Genomic DNA, 23,223 nt, shown 5'->3' on the forward strand with positions numbered 1-23,223 from the left:
TAGCTTTTAATTTAATCTGGGGAGTGAGCTTTACTGCTTAATTACAGGAGGGGGAAAGGCAGATCCCTTGTTTGACTAGAGACAGGTGGATGTTGCACTTAAGGAAATGGTCTAGTGTTTGATAAGGCTGGGAAAAAGGCTGCACTCCATGAGCTTAAAGGTGTCTTCCATCTGAAACCTTTCTATGATTCTATTCTATTATCCTCCCTCCTATAGAATCATAGAATGGTAGGCGTTGAAAGGGACCTTTAGAGATGATGTAGTCCCACCCCCCTGCAGAAGCAGGTCCACCTCATGTGAGAAAGGCTTAGCAGGATATGAAACCTACCTGTCTGACAATCGCAAAGAAAACCTAATAGTTCCAGTCCTATAACTTAGGACGAACCTGTTTCATTTTAGCTAAAACCCCTATTATGAATTTGTGTGTACAACTAAGTGCTATGCTATTCCAAACTGTAAGAAAGCAATTCAGACCTAATTTTTCTGGTTGAAGAGTTGAACTTCTGCTTTCTCGTGTGTTGTTCTAGGCTTGTAGCTCATAAGAGAAATACTTGTTAAAACTTGGCCTGAGTTAAATGGTCATCTTCCACGCTCCAAGTAAACTTCAGTAGGTTAACAGCTTGCTCTCTCCATTCCAGTATCGTCTGTCTAGTAAAGGACAGTTTTTGGCCTGCTAACTGTTTCACTGCTCATCATTTTAACCTTATTGAAAAGCTCTTACCCCGTTGAGGTGAATGAGACCATCTTTTCCACTTCCTTATGGACTTGGGCCTATGTAAATTCATCTGTTTTACATTTATTTCACAATTTAGATATATTTTTTTTTCTTTATTTTTTCTTTTTGTTTGAATTTCGCAACGTGGAGCTCCATTTCACAACTGCCAGCCTCGGAGGCGGATTTTGATGGGACCTGTAAAACAGCAATGTAGAAAAGCTTTATTAAAAGAGGGGAACAACCTTAGACTCTGCCTGGTGATTTAGGTAGTTGCACGAGACAGTTTATGATCTGCATGTACGACAGAACTTATTGGAGGTGTAAACCACAACGTGGCTGTGATTTTAATTACTTTTGACTTCTCATTTTTTAGGAATATCTTGGTGGATAAACCAAATGATCAGTCCTCAAGATGGTCTTCAGAAAGCAATTATCCCCCACAGGTAAGCATCTGAATCTCTGCAGCGGTATCACCATGTTGTACAACTTAACATATCCTGGAGTTTTGGTTTTAAACATAGACTGCTGCTTTGTATGTTCATAACTTTTTTAGGCTGCTGTCTCAGTAAAATGCAGGTTATGGATATGTTAGGTCTTTACATTTCCAGCAGTTTATATGTCATCTTTCAAGAAATGTGTTTTTTTTTACAGGGGAAGTTTCACATTTCAGCCTTGACAATGGCAGGAGTACTGGAAATAATCTAACCTTATGGTTAGATTAAGCTGCTAATGAGGCATGCAGGTCCCCCTTTGTCAGCACTACTGGAAACTGTTGCAAATTGCTGGCCTTGAATCCTAGATCTAAGGAGCTTGTATTTGTTTCCCCTAATAGCGCATTTAGAAGTATAGACTCATTTTAGAGAGACATGAATGTCACCTCTTCTGCTGGTTAAGCAGCTTATTAAAATAAGATTTGTATTGATTTTAGTGTCTAATTTACTTTTTCACTATTAATTAGATTGTTAGATTATCCAGAGAAAAAAATGTTTATCCTTTCGCTTATTTCTTTTTCTCCATGGGATGTTTTGTCTTCCTCTTCACGCTAGATCTGTCCCTCATTATTCCTTCACGGTGGGATCAGCTTCTGTATCCCTTATGCTGGTTATTTTAAATTCTGCTGTTTAACACATGGATACACAGCAGTGTAGTGCGCAGTATCTGTCTCCTGCAAAGTTGTTCTGCTTAGCTCCCTGTTTAAGCCAAGTATTCTTCATGTGTTAAGTCTCACAGAAGCTTTGTCTAGGTAAATCTTTCTGCTTTGCTTTTGAAGATGCACTGGAACAGGCTGCCCAGATGGGTTGTGGAGTCTCCTTCTCAGGAGACATTCAGACCTCACCTGGACAAGTTCCTACTCGTGTGTGACCTACTCTAGGTGGTCCTGCTTTAGTAGAGGGATTGGACTGGATGATCTTTTGAGGTCCCATCCAGCCCTTGAGATTCTCTGATTTTGTGAAAATGTGCTAAAAATCTGTAGTCTGAACTGACAGTTCCCCATAGCAGCAAGTCATCTTGTCCAGCTGAAAAGCTTTCATCTTCGTTTCCATGAGAAAGTGTTCTACACTGTTTTTATCTGTAAAATTTGGGTTAGTGTTTCTTCTAACCCCCCAAAAAATTAATTTCATTAACATGTTTCATAAACCTGCTTGTGGAGACTAATCATTTTAATCCTCTTGATGCCTCTCTGCATCTACTGTTCTTTTCCTTTGCAATTTTTTGCATGTCTACATACATGTTTTGATAAGCAGTATAGGAATTTAATCTGTAGCCTGAAGCTGATTTAGTCTATCGAGGAACTATCGATTGCAGGCTAAAAGATGTTGAGCATATATTCTGTCGGAGTCTGTGCCATCCTTTGTCTGTCCATGCAGGAAGCATATAGAATCATGTTTTCCGATGGGCCCTCGTCTTCACAAGGTTGACCTGTGTAGCTTTGAATGGGGTTTTTCACTTGAGGTGCTTTTAATTGTTGCTAAAAGTTGCTTTTTCATTTTCCGAATGATAATGTATATTGTGCTTTTAAAAACTTGATTCTAGAATGGGAATACATCCCTTGTAACTGGGTGCCATGGAATATATCCAACCTATGCTTAAAGATGACAAGCTGTGATGTGAGTTATATTCAGGCATATAAATTAAGCAGTGAATAATTAGAGTGTTAGTCTTAAGTATGAACTACGTGAGCTTTTAGAGATGCCTTCTAGTAATTTTATGTGTATTGATTGTGGCCTGAATGAAGATGCTGTTACAGAACTACTGAATCTAAACCAGCAGAACTGCTCCAGATGTTAAACAAGTAATTTTAACCAAACCTTTTGGTAGGAGAGAAATGAATTAATGTTGTTGCATATATACCCTTATATATCTCATGTATCTACATAACTATTTGTCTCCTATCTGGAGTTATCCAGATTTGAGGTCCTTTGGTGTGGCTTGCAAAAAGTCTTTGTATTGGCAACTGAGATGGACCAAGACAGTATTTCAGTTTTATTTTGTGCTGTTTAAAGACAAAACCAACAGAAGACCTGGCTGCCCAAATGGAAAAGGCCATCCTGCTGGATCCCTCTTACTTAAATCTCTGTAGCCAATAGTGAGAACATGAAGTGCTGTGTAGTTGCTCACAGATTCAGCAAGCCCAATCCCGGGCCCTGAGTGACAGAGATATTTTTGCAGTGTCTCTACTATGTGCTTTAGCTAATTCTCATGCTTCTAACTTGAGTGTTTAATTACTCATGTAAAGCATTTTTTACAGTGTGTCTTTGGTGTTGAAAAATTAACTGGAAAGAGGAAAGAGGCAATTAAAATTTGCAGAAGAGGCTTGTGAGCAAAGAACACAGTTTCTGTTATTTCTGTGTATACAGAGAGAAACTTCTTCAAACAGATAGTTCTTGCACCTTGCTCATTGAAAGACTGCAATGTTTTAATGCAGCTAATACTTTTACACAGGTTTTCTGCTTTCCTGTTCTTGCAGATGGCTGAAGTTGTTAATGTGGATTTTTAGCTTGGAAAACTTCAGCTGAAGTAGAGAGTGAATTATGAGTGTGGTGAGGAGAGAATTTTGAGGGGAAATAAGTTGGTTTATGTTAGAAGTTGGGTATTCCATGTTCAAAAAAATGATGATATATACACATGATTCTTAATCTCCAGAGTAAACATCATATGTTCTGTGGAAAATTAAGTTGCAAAGGATTTTTGACTGTGTGTTGCCATTACTTCATTTAAAAATTGGTCAGTCCTGTGGTGAAGCACTTGTTAAAATGTGTGGGCAGCCGTAATAGTCCAGGACAGGAAGTGAATGAAAACTCAGTAGAATAAAGCTTTCCTTGTTTCCAATTGTGTTAACTGAAACTAGGACCAAGACACAACACAAGGACCAGTGTTAGTCATGCTCACTGTAACGTGCCACAAGATATTTTAATAAGCTGCAGCCCTAATCTCTAGTGTTTGTCTCATCACTATGTCTCACCTTCATGTAAAGGTTGAGTTATTCCCTGCCTCTCGAGGTGGTGGTGCTGTGCTGACTTAGAGGTAAAAATACAAGTGAGTTCCTAAACATTGATTTATTCCCTTCTCTTGTTGATTGAAACAAAACCTCTCCAGACACCTTTTCTTGTAGAGCATTCCCTTAGGATGAGCATGAATCAGAAGAACATGGATAAAAATCTGAGAGCGTGTTTAGTAGCTGAATGAAGATCCATGCTTTGCAGTAATGTGTTGGTCTTAAACCTCTTTTCAAAGAGAAAGAAAATGAAAGTGGAAGCCTAGACAATTGAAATGCTGCCGTGTGACTATATTTAGAAAAGGGTTTTCCTAGCTTTATGGGTATGTTTGAGTTAAACAATTCTTATGGCCTTGAAAGCCACCAGTTGGTTATGAATGAGTGCCAGTAAAAGGAAATACATATGACAGCTGTTTTTCTGTTTATTAAACTAGATATCTTTCTTGAGCCTTGAAATAGAATGACCCAGAAATTATATATTCGATAACAAACCTGTTATATAGTAACCTCTTCAGGCAGAGGGGGTTGATCATTCTATTTTTGAACAAGTTCTAGGCTTACATAGGAAGTGTGAAGCAGTAAGTCTGGTAATGCTGAGAACCCCCATCAGAAAGGCTCATCATGATGGCTCCAGTGATGCTCTGACTTGGAATACAGCGTGCAGAAGAACATTTAATCCCCTTGAGTGGCTTGATTAATAATGTGTAGCACAAGAAGATAGATTTTTCCTCAGCCACAAGCTTCACTGCAGAAGCAATGGGTAGGTTTGTGTAGTGGATGAGGGCAGCCCTTGTTACTTTGTGTTTTTACTTTCAAGTGCAATAGGAATTTCACGTCTCCCTAATAAAAACTGCTTGAGCAGCAAGGGTTAAAGAGTAAAAAAAAATGGAACATGTGACAGTGTGACTTGTAATTGCACAGGCAGCTGATGTAGTGCAGTTAGGAATCTGGTCTGGTGTATTTGATGTGGAGATGCAAATTTTGAGCAGTTAAAGAGTGTATGTATAAAGTTAATGGCACTATCCAAACAATTGGTTTCAGTTTTGCATCTGAGAACACCAGTTTTCCTCTCTTGTTTTCAGTCCTGCTGTGTAGATAGTATCAGGAACTAATTTAAAGTATGTTAATAAAATTTACACTCCATTGTGATGCATATGGTTGTCATCAAATGGTAGCACAGACCAGAGCTTCAGAAACTTTGGAATGTGATGCAACTCCCAGTGTGACAGGGCTGGATTTGCATTCTTTTTTGGGTGTACCATCACAAGCTGTTGAGGTGCTGAAGGGCCACACATGACTTACTCTGCTCTGCTCTTTGCCCATCTTCACTTACAAATCATAAACCGGAATTTCTTCTTTTGTAGCATCTTTTTGGTAAGTGTTGTAATTCGAGGCTTAATAGGACTGAGGTTTTTGCTCAGTCAGGCCAGTTAGTGTCTGTGTACCATGGGTCTAATGAACGAAGAGTTCATTTTGTAATTTGGATTTTTGGACTGTTTCATGAATACTTGGACATGAAATATACTGATGTTGCTTATAGCAATAGGACAGAGAAGTGTCAGATATCTTGGTCTATCTATTTGTCTCAGACTTGTTCTCTCCAGGTTGAATAAATCATTTGATCTTGTGTACACTTGCAAAGCTATAGAGAATAGTCTGTTGCATCTGAAAATCCTGGTAGCAGTCCAAATATATCTGTGCAGCCAGCTGTTTGCAGCTCCTGAGGCAATTTTTTTTCATCAGTGACATTTGTAGCTGGTGCTGGCAGTGGCAGCAGTGTGTACAGTTGTATATAAAACCAAAAAGTGCCTCTGTGCATCTTTTTATATACATTTGTGTGTACGTATTGAAAAATGTAACAGTGCATACATAAGTGCAGGTGTTGGGCCACAGGCATTAAAACAAACGTGTCTTGTTTCTATATCAGGAGAAAAATCCACTAAAAAAAGTTGTTTAGCTCTTGTGCTGGTATTTTCCATAACATCCACCTGACTCAGCAGATGATGGGATGTGTGGAAGCAGGAAGGAGGGCTGCAGAGTTCCTTCTCCATCTGTAGATTTAAGAAATCGCTGCTAGCCACGTGGAGTAATTGCCATTCCTTGCTCCCTTCTAGACGTCTGTGCCAAGATAAAGGATTTAACTGCAGTCTTGGTTTTCTCTCCCTTAATTTAGGGTAAGAATTGAATAATGCAGGATGATGTTTGTGCCAAGCTTTTGCAAATCTTGTGTGGTACTTGAGAAAGTATGTCCTCATAACCCAAACATGAGGTTTGAGATTCCAGCAGGATTAAGGATTGCAGTTGCTGATGCTGGTAGTGCTAGCTTCGCTTTTTCAGCTTTGGGAGAAATCTGCAGGGAAGATATGATGGTGTAGGAGGAGTTCTTAGACGTTGTGTACTGTCTGTTCTGCATGGGAATTTTGGCAGCGGACTCTGCCATGTAGCAAGTACTGCCTTGCTCATTACAGGACCATTCTTTTGCTCATCCCTTCCTTTCTCTGCTTGAGAAAATCTGTTTTCTGTAGAGAACTTTGGGTTTTTTTCTGAAGTTTGGGAAGGACTTGGAGACAAAAACATGATTTATTGCTAGTTAAGCTAACAGTGGGTTCTGCTATTTAGGTGGATGGTGTTCACAGAACTGGAAATCCTTCATTAAAGAAATAGATCTGGAAAAACACCAGAACGTTCTTCTGTTGTGCTGATACAGGTTTATTCATTCTGAAAACAAATGCAATTGCTGGAGACATCTTTGGCAGTAAATCTTCCTTATTCTTGTAGGTCCAGTCTGCACTATCTCTAACTGGTAGATGTAGGAGTACTTTTTTCAAGCAAAGCTTTTTGAGATCACATGTTTATCCTGATACTTTCTAGAACAATAGCAGTCCTACTTCTAGATTGACAATTAGTTGTTTTTAGCGCAGCTTAGCAAATGCCAAATATCTTATAGGGCCAGACAGAAATACTGAGAACTAAATGGATCAGAAAATTTGCTCTATTTCTCCCCTAGAAGATCCACTAATAGGATAAGATTGTCCTACTAGCATAAGCAGAGTGATGCCCGTGGCACTTCATGGGGAGAGACTAGTCTCTGCTAGGAACCACAGAAAGCAGCCATATGCAGGCAAATACTCTATTTGATGTTGATGAAGGATTCAAAAGACTGTTTTGTGTCTGATTTGGCAGTGCTGCTTCTTGCAGGAAATGGCTACCAGCAGTGCCGGCAGTGGGAGGTGTCCTGCAACACCTTACTGATCTGCCTGTGCTGTAGTCTTGATCACAGGGTTTTGTAACAATCCAGCATGATGAGTAATTGGGATCATGCATTTCCTCTCATATCTCTGTTGTGTACTGCTTACTTCTGAGAACTTAGGGCAGAGAATGAAACACATTATTTTCAGGTATAAAATGTGATATATTCTGCAAAACAGCATGTCTCCAGGCTTCCTCCAAGACCTGTTTTGTTAGGGGAAGGTTAAATAAACTTGTTACTCGATGATCCCTTATGAATGGTCCCAGCACTTGTCTGCGTATGCTTTTTCTTTTCCTCCAGCAGTGCTGATGAAGCGGATAGCTGGGGCCTGAATACAAGTAATCTGACTATTCATACACTGGAAGGTGGGATATCTTCTGTGAGAGGAGAGCAAATGTTCACAAAGGAGAACATTTTTCATCATTTTATGTATAAAGCCTCTTTATTGTCAGTTAAGTGGCTTGGCTTTATTTGCTATGGTTAATAAGCAGTTGGTTTCTGTGTTAGCCACCCATGAAACTTAGCCTGTGTTCAGTGGTTAAATAGTGTCAGCCCAGAGAGGAAAAGTAATTTGATGTTCTCTTAGCTTGTGGAACATACTGTATTTATCTAATTGTGTATTCCGTTTAGGTTTCATTTCGGGCTGTAGTGGGCGTTTGAATCACCACTCTCCATAGTTTGATCCTATTTGCCAGATTTCAGGAAGTCTTGCATCCAACTTGAAGGAATGTATGTAAGCCCTGAATAGAAATGCTAGGAATAGGTAGTTCAAGCAAATCTTTTTCTTGGATAAACTGCTTTTAAAGTAATATTCCTAAAAAGCCTTTGCTTCATTCCAGGAACAAAAGAGAAAATATGACAATGGGGAGAGATCATCTTAACTTTTATTCTCTGGCTTTGTAAACTGAATTTTGGAAGGCTGTAATGCTTCTCCCTTAGTGTGTTTTGCAGCCTTGGCTTTAATGTTTAAAATTCACTGTTCTCTCTTTCGCAGTATTTGATTTTGAAACTTGAAAGACCTGCCATAGTCCAGAGTATCACATTTGGCAAATACGAAAAAACGCATGTCTGCAATTTAAAGAAGTTTAAAGTCTTCGGTGGGATGAATGAAGAAAACATGACAGATCTCTTATCCAGGTAAGATGGGATTTCATCAGCAATGGTAGTCTTAAAGGCTGGACCAAAATGCTCTTCCCCTTCAGTCCCAAGCAGACACGCAGCTGAGTGTGATAGAGCTGTGGTGGTGATCCTGCAAGTAGCTGCCCTTGTGTTTGTGGTCAGATCAGAAAGCAGTAATCCCATCACTTGCTCCAGGAAGCCTTCCTTATTCTGCCCAAACCACAGAGAATTTGTGGAGAGGGAACTCTTGGAGACTTGCAAAAGCTAAGAGCAGGGTGCAAATGAATTGCAGCTCCTTTCTTCTATGTGCTTGAGGCACAAGAGGAACAATTCCCTGGCTGTGGGTAACTTGAAGTAGCTTTTAAAAGCCCAAGTAACCTGCTGATGTCAAGAACCTCATGGAAACTGTAGAGGTCTGAACTAGTCAGCTGCTCTGCCTTTCTTCCAATGGGTAAATAAAACAAGCAGATGAAAAACCCCCATTTTCCTTTGTTTAGCTCTATTTGGTAGTTGTATCGATACAGATGAAAGAAAGAGCCTTTTGGCCATTCAGGCTATCCGGAGCTTCCAAGGAGCTACTAATGGAAATTTGCAAGGACCTTGCAAGGAGCTTTCTTTTTCAGAAAGGGAAATGATATTTAAATATCTAGGAGTACAAAAGAGGTGAGTATCAAGAACTAGTCCATTTTTGGAGGCCTATAGGAAGAAAGTCCACCTCTGGGGAAATATATGAGTGTACATCATCTGTACTCAAGCAGAATAGCTGTGGGGAAACAAGGGACATTCTTTGTTGGAGATATCCTTCAAGACCATGTAGAAACTAGCCACAACCCTTTCCCACTCTTTTGCCCTCTTTAGATAGACCAGTCTTGCAATTTGACTTTATTACCGCTAGAATTACGGGGGAAGTGGTCTTAGTAGCATAGTAATTATTGACTGCTAATGTAATTTCATTTGTACTCAAGTTTAATCAAAATCCTTGTTTTGGGACCTGTACTTGCATCTTCAGTAAAAATGGACTTAGGGTTTTGGAGAAATAATACTAAATATTTGATAAGTTTATAAAGTCAAGCCCATAAACGGATGACAAAGCACTTTGGCTGGTGATAACTCTGAGAGCTGGTCCGTCTCCCTCTTGAAAACAGCAAAGCACGGTTCAGGGAGATCACTTGCTGAAGTCACAGGGTTGTAGACACAGAGGAGCAGCACTGATCCCATGTCAGTTCCCTCCAGAAACCATGAGCCAGTGCTGCCTCCCAGGGAGATACAAGATGGTGGTGAGCAGTCCAGGCATTGGTCCAGCATGCGTTATGATTCATAGTAATGTGAAACAAGCTTCGCATTTCAGGCATGACCTAGATTGCGTTTATTAGCTAGTCCTAAAATACAAGGTAAGATTTAGTAACCTTATTTATTTTTTCCCACAGTGGCTTAAAGAATGATTATAACAAAGAAACATTCACCTTGAAGCATAAAATTGATGAACAGATGTTCCCCTGTCGATTCATTAAGATAGGTAAATGCATTTTTTCAGCATTCTGAGTAGAAAATAATCTCTTCTTATACTTGTGCCAGTCTTGGCACTTGTGACTTCATTGTACACAGGCAAAGTATCCACAATAGCTGTTCCATTTCATGATCTTTTAGGCTGGTTAGATTGGAACACAGTGAAGTCCTGTTACAAAGACATAATAGCTTCATAATTTAAATCCTGGGGAATGAAAGCAAAATGCAGTAATTTTCAGAAGTGCAGTTGTTGAGTCAACTAATTGCTGGAGAAGCTGCTTACTGTCCTACTAGAAATTGCTATACAGAGCTTTAAAAAAATCATAAAGCTAAATACCAGTAAAAGTTTCAGTGTTGCCAACCCTAGAGTTTGGAAAAGGTTGATGTCTTTTTCTCAAACATGCTTGCAAAACATAGAGCAACAGCAAAAGCCTTCCTTGTTCTCTTTCTGCTACTCTAATCGTTGCCTCATCTCCGGCTAAAGGTGAAGAAGAATGACACCCCATGGTGTCTAGTCTTGTTCCTCTGGTGAAGCTTGCTAACCAAGAGTGCTAACCAAAGCCAGTTAATATGACTTGTGATGGGAGCAGGTGAGAATCTCTTCCTTGCTTCATGCAGGCCAGAGAGCACAAGTGTCTTAGGGTGGCTGTGGGTGGTTAGATGTAATACAAGAATTTGAGTCTTTCAGCTTTTCATAGCTCAGTAAATGTATTTTCCCTTTCCTACCTACTGAGGTAGTAAATGAATGACTGGTTTTAAGCTAGCCATTTAGGGCTAAAAATAGAGCAAGGAGATAGTTGTTGAAAAACAAGATAAGATCCTGTTGACTAATTTAGAGGAGTTTTAGGAGTGTTTTGAAGTGTTGGGTAATTCCATTGTTAAGGCTTGGGTGGTAGTGGCTGTGTAGGGGCTTCCCTCAGAGCCCTTTGCTCTAGCGTCTTCTACACAGCTTTCTGAATCTCCTCTTGTGTTTGTCTGAGAAATCGAAAGCTTTGGGCTGGGAATCAAGTAATCATTTGTGTGCCATAAATAGTGATGTCTCCTGTTCTTAGAGAAGTGGAGAAATCGGTTGTTTTGGAAGCACCTGTAACACTTGGCTTTAGGAAACCCCAAGAGAAGCAGAGGAATAGTTGAGAGTTCAAGGTTGACTACATCAGGAAAATTAAGTAGATTTTTTTCTTTTTAATATATTCTGAAGCTTTTCACGTTAGGTTTCTGGGAAATGTTTTTGCAGTGGCAAAAAACTAGCAAGAAGTTACTGAAAGGCTCAAGGGATGAATGGAAAGATTATTAGCTGCTTGTCTGGATGTGGAAACTGTATTCCAGCAAAATGTGTTCTGATGTTAGGAAGTGTAGCAGTAAGTTGAAATGCTGATTAATTTTTCCTACCAGAATTTTTATGTTGATACAACCTGAATTGTATTGTTACATGGCTTGTTTTGTTGGGGTGGGTTGCTCTTGTAGCAATAACATTCTGTGTTATATACATTAATATTAGGCTTGTGTTTAATTGTCACTTCCTCTCTAGTTATGAAGATGAGTTTTTGGTTTTTTTTAATCTATATCAGTAGAGTTTTGTTTCTTGAAGTTATCATCTATGAAGAAACTCAGAAATGAAAATGATCTTTTCACCAAAACCTATTAAAACCTCTAGTTGATGGCTAACATTGTATTGTTTATGAAGTTTTGAGAGGGGTTTTGGGTTTTGCTGTGAAACGACTGCAAAACGATGTTACGAAATTCTGTTATTTTTCAGATTCACAGCTTGATTATGTTTTCAGTTTGTTAAAATTTCCAAGCTGCTAGCCAAAGTAACTCAAAATTCGAAATACCGTGCTGTGTTCCTTGACATGCTGCCAATAAACATGAGGCCAAAATCTGCCCTTTTGGACTCTTGGAGACTGACAGCACCAAAGCGACGGCGAACAGCGAGGTTTGCGTGTTTGGGGAAGGCATCAGTTAGTTCATCAGCAACTTGCATCAAGCATTTGCCTTCTAATTCTGCAGATAAGAATATTGATCAGTATAGCACTGTTAATAACGACAGTGAAGTTTTTATAGAAGGACAGGCAGAAGGAACATGTGCACTGATAGGTCTGTGAGAGGGAAAATACTTCCTACAACTTCCATTGTTCAGGTGTTAAGAAGAAGTTTCAGACTTAGAAAGCAGAGAAAAATAACTTCTCTCTCTTGTCAAGAAAAGACTTGCACTTCTTTTAGTTTAATTAGTTCAACTTCAGTTCCTTAGCACTGAAATGCCCACTTGTGCAGGCTTTTGACCTACTTGACAAGTAACTTTTACATTTCATGTAGCGCCTCATTAACCACCTTGGGAGGGGGAGGAAGATGTTTATCTGGATAAAACATCGAAGAATAATCTTTTGAATGCCTGTGAGCTTTTGTTTCTGGCTCTGTTTTTGTGGTTACTCCAAGCAGAGATTTTTTTCTTTGTCCTTGAAAGCAGAAGGTGTTTTACAGACTGATGGCCATGAAAGAGCTTGAAGAAATTTTAGCTGTACTTCTCATACCAGTTTGTCACTACCATGGGAGTTACTAATAAGGCTTCGAGATGTTTAAGCTTTGGGGTAATAGAAATGAGCAATGCTTTCCTTGTACTTGTTTCCTGTGTTCAGTGTATTGACACCTGCATTTTTCCAAACATAGACTGTTCATTGACTGCCTGTAGATCAGGAATTAGCTTGAGAGAGTTGTCATTCCTGTACTGTATTTAATACCTCTGCTACTGTCTTCAGTAGTATACAGGGTTGCAGTCCTGTCTAGGCACAACAGTTACTGAGAAATATCTCCCCCAAGTCATCCTTGTATAGGTAGAATGCTGTTCATGACCCAAATACCTTCTGCTTCTGTTGAAGGGATATTGATTTTTTTATTACTATTTTTTTAATCTTCTGGGCCCCTCGCTGTGGAGTGACAGTTGAGCTGCCCTGAGCACTTCTGTGTGTTTCAGGGTGGATGGCTGTTACGCATGCAGCAAAAAAAATATGCTGCTATGACTTTATGGTAAAACTGGAGAATTAACTAGCTTTAGGCTTCAGATTCAACACCTTGAATGGTAGTTTATTTCCATGTCAAAGGATATGTGTGTGTGAGGGGAAAGCAATGTGGCAAGCAGTGGATGGCAAGATGTGGCCTCAGCAGCTGTGTTGCAATGTATCAACTGATTTTGAAAGGATTTTTCTCTGCCATTGCAGAAGCTCTGGTAGGTTTGTGTCTACCTTGGCTGTGGTGTGAAAGTGGGTGAATGGAACCTCCAAACTTTCTGCAAAAATAAAGTGTGTGTCACACTGACAAGTAATGCTTGTCACTGTTTGTGTGATTACTGCTACTTCCATGCTGCATTTAGTGTCTTCTCCTTCCAGGTCTAAGTTAGATTGTGACTGCTCTGAACGGAGATTTAAGAGCCAAGTATGCCTTGGAGGCTTCAAAAAGCAGAGGGCAGAGGAAACATGAGAGATACCTCCTTCGTGTAGCCTGGGAGACAGAATACAGGTTCAAAACCAGGCAGGTGATCCAGCAGAAGACTTGGTCTTTGCTGAGGGAATAGAAGTCACATTACAATTTCAACTCTTATGCTTGGTTTCTTTTCCTTCTCCAAGATGAAGTTTGGTTTTCTCTACCTGTGCAGCAATGCATTCACTGTGCAATTTAACATTTGTGTTTTCCTTGAAGTAGATGATTGCAGCATGAAAATCTTGGTGTTTAAATCACCATTTCTGGTGTTTTGTTTACTTCTTGTAAACAAGTTTGTTGAAAGCTCTGAGTTAAGTGAGGGGGGAGTGTTAAAAAGTTGATAGCTTTGTATTTGTTTTGTGGTGATAGTGTGCTGCTTTAAGCCCATCTAGGAACAAAGGACCACTATGAACCATAAGTACCAAAGGCCCTTGGAACTCCCCAAGGACAGGAAGGGCTCAATTGTCACTAGAGGTCCCAGGCAAAACAGACAAGACTGCTTAATTTGAGGAGGAAAAGAAAAATGAATTTAATCTAGCAGCAACCAAAACCCATAACAAACAGGTAACAACTGAGTGGTACAGTGATGAAGAGCACAACCAGCCATTTCAGACCACCTTCCCCCTCACTCCTCCCCTCATCCCAGGCTCAGAGCCCTGATCCCCGTGTTTCCTCCCCACCTTGAACAGCTCAGGAGTGCAGGGAATGGGGATTTCAGTCAGTCTTTTCCTGATGGCCCCTCACCAGTCCTCCATGCTGCAGTGCAGAGGCCCTCACAGGCTGGGCAGCCCTTCACAGGCTGTTCTGTGTGCGTTCATCCTGAGGGCTGCAGCTCCTCTCTGCCTCTCCTGTGTGTCTCTGGGGCCCACAGGCTCAGCATGGCCTGTGCCATGGCTGCCTCCTTACACAGTCTTCTGCCCATCTGGGCACACTCACTCGGAGCTGCTGGTGGCTCTCAGTCCTGCCATTGCCCTCCATGGGTTGCAGGGGCACAGCTGTGTTCTCACTGTGTGATGCGGGGTGGGTCTCCAGTCCAGCCCTCCAGCCCTCCTTCCCTCACTGTGGGATCCACATGGTCACCTCCATCTTGTCCCACTCCCTCCTCCACCTCCTCTTCCATTCCCTCCTCAAATAATGATGGCAGAGGTGCCAGATTGGTCCAGCCAGGCTGGAGGTGGGTCCACCTCAGAGCCGGGGGATGTTCTGAGAACTGCTTACTGGAATGGCACTGCAATTCCTTCCCACTGTTACCAAGAGAAAAGGGGCTCCACACAAACCCATGACAGATAGCCACCCAGGATTCTTAATGTATGTCCTGATAAGTCTTTCAGACAGAAGTTGACTACTAAGATAAGAGGGTAAATTGTTACATTTTTGTTGGAGAAGTATAAGTTCTGAAAAGAACTGCTGAAAAGAAATAGAGGGGGGCATCTTCTGCTTCTCTTTCTGGATTTAGGTGGAAAGGTGGTAATACTAAGTTTGGTATTCCACCCCTAAACTCAGTGGTATGAAATTGGCCTTGGGTTCACCGTCAGGAAGTCTATGATCTTGGTCTATTTGAGGTGGTCTGTGGTTTGGTTTGGTGTTTCAGTACAAGAAGCTGATGGGTAGGTTTTGATTCTTTATGGCTGAGCAAGTAGCAAATTAGGTTCAGTTTGGTCATGGTCTGTGTTGGGGTCTGAGGAAGACTCAAAGGTGGTGTTTTACTCTTAGATGTGGTATTTTGTCAGTCTGCCGCCTTAATAGGTGGGATACCCAAGCTTAAAGTTAACTATGCACTTGGATTTAAAGGGAGTAATGTTTTGTGGTGTTAAGGTACTGTATTGGGAGCACTCAACTTGTGCAGAGGACAAAACTAAACAAAAAGGAAGCTTCTTGGCCAATGTGGATGGAGGACAGGTGATTCCTGGTTTTCCTGGCCAGTTCACTTATCTCTTGTCTCCATAAACATGTATCTGCTAGGAACTGCTCTGAAAGTGTTTTGACCTATGTTGAACAGTCAAGTAGAAAGAAACGGTTTGAACAGTGTAATTTGAGGCCTGTAATGTATAAAGTACCTACTTACGGATATTAAAATCAGTTAATAATTGGATCTTCAAAGTCTGTTTCTATCTCTTTCTAGAAATCTCTTAACTGTTCCCACAAGTTGCCATGAGTCTTTAGCAATAGGTTTGTAGAAAGATCCTTTGAAAATAGTAGGTTTGAACATATACTTTGTGCCCAATCACATTGCAGAAAAGATCTGTCTTGTTTGAAATAGAAATACTTAAGAACCTTTAAGAGCACAAGAACAACATTTAAGACAAATTTTGGTTTTTATTTCCTCAAGGAGTATGTCAGAAAACCCTTAGTTCAACAAGTTAATCTCAGTGGTATTTCATAGCGGTTTGAAAGACAACAAGCAATTTCTCAATGTCAAAAATAGCTTTTGTGGAAGGGAGGAAGTAGTGGACTCCATGTTGTTGCTGGTAACTACTCATTCATCTCTAATACTATCTTTTCCTGTTTATCAGTTAGAGGCAAATAAAAAGGAAACAGAAGTATCTGAAATGAAACCACTTGATTTTGCTGTTTTAAGGAGTCAGAGTTGACACAAAAGTTTTCTGGGAGTTGTAGTTGCTTCAAAAAGCAGAACCAAGTCTTAGCCTGCAAATTAATTGATCCATCAGTGTGAGACCACAGATGTTAAAACACAGAGTGGTAGGGAAGCCTCAGGTGAGGCTGCAGTGGGTTTCATAAGCTATTTAATATTTGAAGTATGTTAGTTCTGATATGGAGCTAAAACAGGATTGGCCACAAAGCTACACAGATTTCAGCTTGAAAAAAAAACCCCACCAGTTCTTAGATTGGAAAGTGACAGTTTTCCCTCCCTCCCTCCTCCACAACTTGCAGACATTACTAATTTTGTGAAATTTCAAGTACCCAAGTTTCTAGTCTTCACCATTAGGGAAAATAATTGTTGCTGACAAATATGGAAATAAGTGTGCTATGAGGCACAAACACTGTCACTAGTATGCTCATGATTCCCCTCCATGTCAAAGCTTGTTGCCTCTCTGAGCTGTTTTAAATGATAGCATTTTTGCTCTTTTGCTTAATGCAAGCTTCTGCTTTGTAATGATCTGCTCTGTTAATGTTGCTTGGCACAGGTTGCTTTAAATGACAACTTTAACATGATGTATTTGGTAATTTTCCTAAGCTTCCTTAAACCAACTAGAACTTATGGCAAAGCAGAAATACTGACTTTTGTGTTCCCTTTAAAAGGATTCTGTTGAAATAATATTATGTATAGCTTGATGAGACTGATGCAGTAGTTGTTTGATGTTTATGCATCTTTTTTCTCCTTTTCCTTTCTTCTCCAGTTCCGCTCTTATCCTGGGGACCTAGCTTCAATTTTAGTATCTGGTATGTTGAACTTAATGGCATTGATGATCCAGATGTGGTCCAGCCGTGCCTCAACTGGTACAGCAAGGTAGGCCTGCATTTTAGATGCATGTTTGTTTGAAGAGTTGTAGTCTCAGAACCTTGTGAAACTTCTCTTACTGGAATTATGTGACCTTTTCATTCCTTGAATATCAGCTATTAAAACAACAAACATGCATAGTTAAAACTCTAACCATGCTGCTGACTTGGACTCTTAAGAGGATCTTCTCTTTGAAAAAACAACCAACAAAACACTCCCAAAAAAACCCAAACCCACCACCACTAAAAAACCCCAAACCTTTTAAAAAGACTCACTTTGGTAGGTCGGCATCACAAGAAAAACATAAAAACATAACAGAAAAGAACACTGAGTCAAAGGGGACAGTAGTAGTAAAATCATATTTGTATTGGAAGGCAAATGAATCTTAACAAAACCAGATTCCATTTCTCCCTCTTATTGCCTTTGATTAGTTATTCTTTCACCAAACCAGCCCCTCTGTAAAGCTCTATGTGAACCTAGAGCCTTTTCGATTACATATGCAAGTTCTGTTACAGAGTATAAAAATGAGCGTGCTCTAAAGAGAATCCATGTTGATGTCTTTCCTGTTGCAGTTCCTTACACTGCTGATGTTTCCTTCTTACTGTCTTTTTGCTGAATACTCTGGAACAGAGAGGAGCTGATAACACTGGACTGTGAGATGAGGTGATTTATGCCGTTTGTCACTTAGATAGACAGAAAGTTCAAAGGGTTCTAAACATGATTTGTATAAGCTGTATTTGAGTACAGCAGATGCCTCTCCTGTGACAGGGAAGTGCACACTGACAACCCAAATCCATTTTCTTGCTGCTTTTTATGCATAGATTTCTGGAACAATTAATGAAGTTTATACTGAGTTAGAGAGAAAACGTCCTTCCCACCTGAATAAGAGGGAATATTAGAGCAGCAGTATACCTCTGCTTCCAGAGAGATTGTATGTGGTAGTACTGGGATTCCCTCACAGGTGTGTGGTGCTGTCAGTGTGGTAGAGAAGCATCATGGCCATGCTGTCTGGCTCATAGGTGTTTATATGAACATCACAAGCTTCTTTGTGGAGGATTTAAAAATGCCTTATGATTAAAGTGGTGTTGTGGTCATTAGTCTGCTGATGACTGATGTTCAGCTCCGAAAGTCCAGTTGACAGAGATGATGATGCTTTTCTGTGCATCCTTCTTGCTGCCTGTGCACATGGTTTTTGCTCTGGCATTTTTGACCAGTTGCTGCAGCCAGGAAACTGATTTCTATATTTTTTTGATCAGGAGCCATCTGATGACAATGTCAGCATCTGTTTTGTTCCATCTAAGCCTGTGGAACTGACAGTTTTCATGGTCAGCATGTATGTAGTGGCAGCACCTTCAAGAGGTGCCAGCATTGTTCTTTCAGAGCCCTAAAGCAGCAAGCTAGAGACTTAGTCATGATTGTTTAGGCTCTACTAAAACCAGTTGCCAAGTTTTTGGTGATGAGTGTCTCTCTGATGTTCTCCTGTCTCACAGTCCTGAAATGGTCTCATGCTCTTGTTAAGTTCTTAACCATAGGAATTATTTACAGCTTCAGATCAATGCTATTATTTGAGTTGTCACCTCTTTAAACCTGTATGACAGCATTTTAAAAGGAGCCTGTTAAATACATTTTATACAACTTTTTGCCTTAAAAATAAGTTTTTTACATTTAACTGTTGAAGTACCACTATGGTGTCACTTAAATAATAACTTTTATATTGCATTGAGTGGCCAAGCTGCATCCAACAGCCATTTCACCTTTTAAAAGCCAAGTCTATCAGTCAGGAGAAGCTCAGTGGAAATATGCCGAGTCAGAATTTTGTCTGATTCCTGAAGCAGAGGAGCTGAAAGTACAGAAGCTGGTTAGTGATGGTGTGCAGCTATCCTGTCCCTTGCTACCCCTTTGAGCAACAGAGAATCTAATGTGGTTTTGGCCTGGACTGATGTAAGCAAAGATCTACTTTAAGACAATGTATTAGACATCTGTTTTAGAGGGTTATTTTCTTTCATTTTTATTCCTTTGCCACAGTCTTGCATTTGTATCAGTATGTGTCCTTGGCCTTTTTCACGTGGGCTGGGAACTGATTTTCTAAAAATGCATAGTTCTGGCTATTTGCAGCTGTGAAATACTGATGGATTAAGAACTAAAAATACAGCACATGGCCATGTTTCTCTTTAGCTGTTTCAGTTTGAGATTCTTGCTATAGAGCCATTATTTCAAGAGCACTAGTTTTTGTTAAAAGTCAATGCTCCATATTTTCAGAAAGATGCTGTTGATTTTAATACCTTAAACTTTACTCTTTGCAGTGGTTCCCATTTAGTAGGAAAATCTATTTTCTGCAATTTGATTGGTCTTACAGATGTTTAAAGTTACATTTGCTTTTTTGTCCCAGTAGATGTGTGTTAAAGGTGGAAAAGGAGATGATTTTTTTTTCATGAATGCCTTAGAATTTAAGTTTCAAGAGTCTATTTAAAATAAGTGGTTCTGCTACATATCAACCTTAAAAATCTGTTACTTATGCATTCTGTTAGCAGCTTTGAGAGCTCAGTGGAGGATTTGATAGGTTACAGCACAAGCTGTGGCCCTTACCCAGAGTTTACTATTCCCTCGCATTTCTGTGCCTGGGTGTTTGACCTAGCGTGGGTTTCTCCAGCCTTTCTCACTCGTTCCCACAGCTGAGTTGGAAATGGGCAGCTTTACTCATCTGCTGTATGAAAGCAAGTGTTTTGCTTTGAGATAGATGGGAATACTTTGAAAGTGAAACTTTGGTATGCACGAAAGTCTTTGCTGTCATTGATCCGAAACCCTCGTGAACCCGCAGAATTTGGGGCCAGCCCTGCCTTCTGCTTGCAGGAGCAGTGGTCATAGCAAATATTCCTATTCTTATGGTGTGGGAGGTTTTTTCCTTTTTCTTCTGCTTGTAGAAAAGCTGTGACCTACTTACTCTTCTAAATTATTTTGTTATGTAAGAGTCATACAATCAAATTATGTAACGCTGATAACGAAGGCTTTTTCCTGCTCTGTACTTCGTGTGGGCCTCCAACAGCAGGGCCAAGCAGATGCAGGGGGAAAGAATGGTGACTCCAGAGATCTGGGACACTGTGCACTCTCTTGCTGCATGCATATTAGATTGGATGATACCAAGTTGTGCAATTTCTATAGTGTAGGAAAGTAAATGCCTACACAGCTTCGGTCTTTCACGTACCATTCTTCTGTAAGCTCATGAACAATTTGTTCAGAGTGTGTAAGAGATCTTGCTTCTGTCTCTGAGCAGGTTCACAGGTAGTTCCCAACAGTGCTGGTATAAGAAAAAAATGGACGTCTCATAGGTTTTCTTGTGTTCCAGTAGTACCGTGAACAGGAAGCCATTCGCCTTTGCCTAAAGCATTTTCGTCAACACAACTACACCGAGGCTTTTGAGTCGCTGCAGAAGAAAACCAAGATTGCTCTGGAGCACCCCATGTTGACAGACCTGCACGACAAACTGGTGTTGAAGGGAGACTTCGATGCTTGTGAAGAGCTCATAGAAAAAGCTGTGAATGGTAAGAGACCCAGAGGGCTCTGCTATTTAAAAAATATCCCCAAAAGGCAAGCACTGAAATGTGACTGCTTTGAATGTTAATGTACTCAGTTATAGAACTGGCTAGTCCATGTACTGTTTCATATCTGCTGGGGTATACTGACAGCTTTTGGACTTGTGAGTGTGTGTATGATGAGGGCTACAAATTGAGTCATGAAGTCTCTTGATCACTGCTACTTTTGGAGCCTCTTTCCCCCAGAGTTGACAAAGTGGTGTACTTGAGTGGGTAAAGATAAGTTCTCCATTGAAGTGGCTGGCAAGCTGGACGTGGGCTTAAGTATCAGAGAAGTCACTGGAGCAGTGAGCAGGGAAGCATAAAACCTGAGTTCTCACTAGTGGTCTGTATCATGATTTCTGGCTAGAGCTTACCACCTACTTGGTGTTTCAGAAGTTTTCAGCTGTATTGGAATGGGAAGAGCTGTCTTATGGATTGGAGAAATGTGAAGTCAGTCAGACTCGAAGCAGAGCCCGTTTTCCCTTGCAGAGCAGGACGTTGGCAGCTGCTTTCATTGGAACTGCTATTAATTTTTTACTTGGAAACTTTCGACCTAGAAGCACAGCGTGTAAACAGCTCTCAACTCCTAAAATGGGAGACACGTACTTCTGTTGATAGACTGGGATACAAAAAGAGTTGGGCTATCACACTGAAGCGTCTCCCAAGACCTATGCTGTGGTTTTGGATCACGCTGATAAAACAGAGGTGCTCTTGGCCGTGGAGTGTAATGCGTTTTAGTCACTCATGAGAAATTTGTACTGGCACAAGAGGAGAACCTTGTGTCTGATGCCAGTAGAGTTAGGGGCTTAGTGAACCAATTTCATGGATGTCTGGCACCAGAGATGTTTTTTCTTATTCTGGGCTAATCAGTCATTTTGTAATACGTTTTAGAGAGATGCCAGCATACCTGCTGTTGTTTGTACAACATCAGTGGTGATTGTACCACTGAAAATAGAAGTTGTTCCCAGGATATAGAGATGATAGCTTTGAAGTCAAGGTTTGTCTTCCATGAAAATCCACCATCTTTCTGTGAATAAGCTGTTCAACTGAGCACAATGTTAGGGAGCTTGTTGAAACAGGTCATCCAAAACTACATTAAATGTCTTTCTATGGATTTTGGCTCATGGTTTCTTGACTGCATGGGTACAATAGTTGAGCTCTGTCCTGTGCTGAGCTCTCTGAGCAGCTACAAGCATTGAGACTGAGAGTTGCCAGTGTTCATCCTCTTGAGACACTGTAGTATTGTTGGCTGGGGTGGGAGCACTAACAGCTCCTTGCAGTGCAGAGACATTTTCTAACTGGCAACTTCCTCCTGAATTTGAAGGGCCAGGAAGTGCTGCAGGATGAAGAAGATCAGCAGGGAGCTGTGACTGGCTGTTACTGTCTTTGCAGTGTTTCTCAGACAGGAGTGCCTGGAAGGAGCTAATGAGCACACCAGTATCAGTCAGGATCTGCTGAGAGCCAGAGGAGTACTCTGTGCTGAAGGTGATGATTTTATCAGTGCATCAGTCTGCAGCCTTGGCTGTGACTTAATCTCGTCAGTACCTGGAGGCCGTCTTCTTTCCACTTCATTGCAGGCTGTAGTAGAAACTATTTCTTGAATGAGATTTCACTAGAAGTCTCGAATATGCTAAAAAAGTTCCCTCCAAAATGGGCTTTTTTTTTCCCTGGGGCACTAGTGAAGAGAATGTTTGTGGCCTCATTTTTTGAGCTGTTACATGTTAATTTCTTACTCCACTTAATATTGAACATACTGCGTTTGTTCTATTCAGTAGTTTTCCCCTACGACTTGATTTGAGGTGTTGTTTCTCTTTCCCTTTGTTTGTTGAGAGTGGAGTTGCTGTCTGCAGTGTACAGCTTTTCCAACTGTGGAAGTACTGGTAAAAGACTTGCCTGATGGAAAATGTGTGGCCTTCTATTGAACTGACAAATGGATGCTTCCTTCTTGTCAGATTTGATATGAATAGTCCTGCTCCTCTGGTTCTTGTAATCATGTCTCTTTTTGGAGGCTGAGGAACTCAGCATCACTTAAGCAAACTCTAGAAATATCCTGTAGCTTGTTTTATTATTCTGTTATGTTTTGTTCCAGCAAGTACAGAAGCAAGTATTTCTAGTTAACAGCCTGTGGGTAACTTAGCAGGAGAGTCTTCAAGTAGCATTGTTAAGTTTTGTCATGGCTTCTAAGGGATAGAATAATAAGCATGAGGATGTTTATATTGCTTCCTTTTTAATCCAACACCTGGATAGCTGAAGTTAAATGTCAGGGTACACATCTCCCAGTGCTTTGTTACTCATCCTTAATGATTTTGCTTGTCTTTGAATACATTAACCTTCCTTCCCCCATCCTTCTGCAATTGGTTATGCTGTTTTCAGCTTTTGTACCCTTTTGAAGCTCTGTCACCTCCCAGCACCCTTTGGAGAGAAGTGTTATCTATACTGAGACACTGGGGCTATATGCCATATTTGCTTGAAGCTGACACAACTGCAGGTTCTTCCTAACTGGGTCAATTCTGTCCTTACTCAGGACAGTGTGTCCCCTGGCCCCTCACTTGCTGGCACTGCTGCTTGTGCTGCTGCATGGCAAACCGGATCAGGGAGCTGATCAGGCTACGATGGGAGAGAGGATAGGACAAA

General features: G+C 40.6%; 1 protein-coding gene across 1 annotated transcript in view; it reads left to right on the plus strand.

Moving 5' to 3' along the window:
- The window catches only part of MKLN1 (muskelin 1), a 103,389-nt gene that overhangs the window by 14,135 nt on the left and 66,031 nt on the right, over nt 1-23,223 (plus strand). Inside the window, exons 2-6 of the mRNA XM_062020277.1 lie at nt 1,089-1,158; nt 8,456-8,598; nt 10,008-10,096; nt 16,917-17,026; nt 20,364-20,556. Of these exons, the coding sequence (XP_061876261.1) occupies nt 1,089-1,158; nt 8,456-8,598; nt 10,008-10,096; nt 16,917-17,026; nt 20,364-20,556 (605 nt within the window). The remainder of the gene's footprint in view (nt 1-1,088; nt 1,159-8,455; nt 8,599-10,007; nt 10,097-16,916; nt 17,027-20,363; nt 20,557-23,223) is intronic.

The sequence above is a fragment of the Colius striatus genome, chromosome 1, assembly GCF_028858725.1.
Source record: "Colius striatus isolate bColStr4 chromosome 1, bColStr4.1.hap1, whole genome shotgun sequence".
Lineage (NCBI taxonomy): Eukaryota > Metazoa > Chordata > Aves > Coliiformes > Coliidae > Colius > Colius striatus.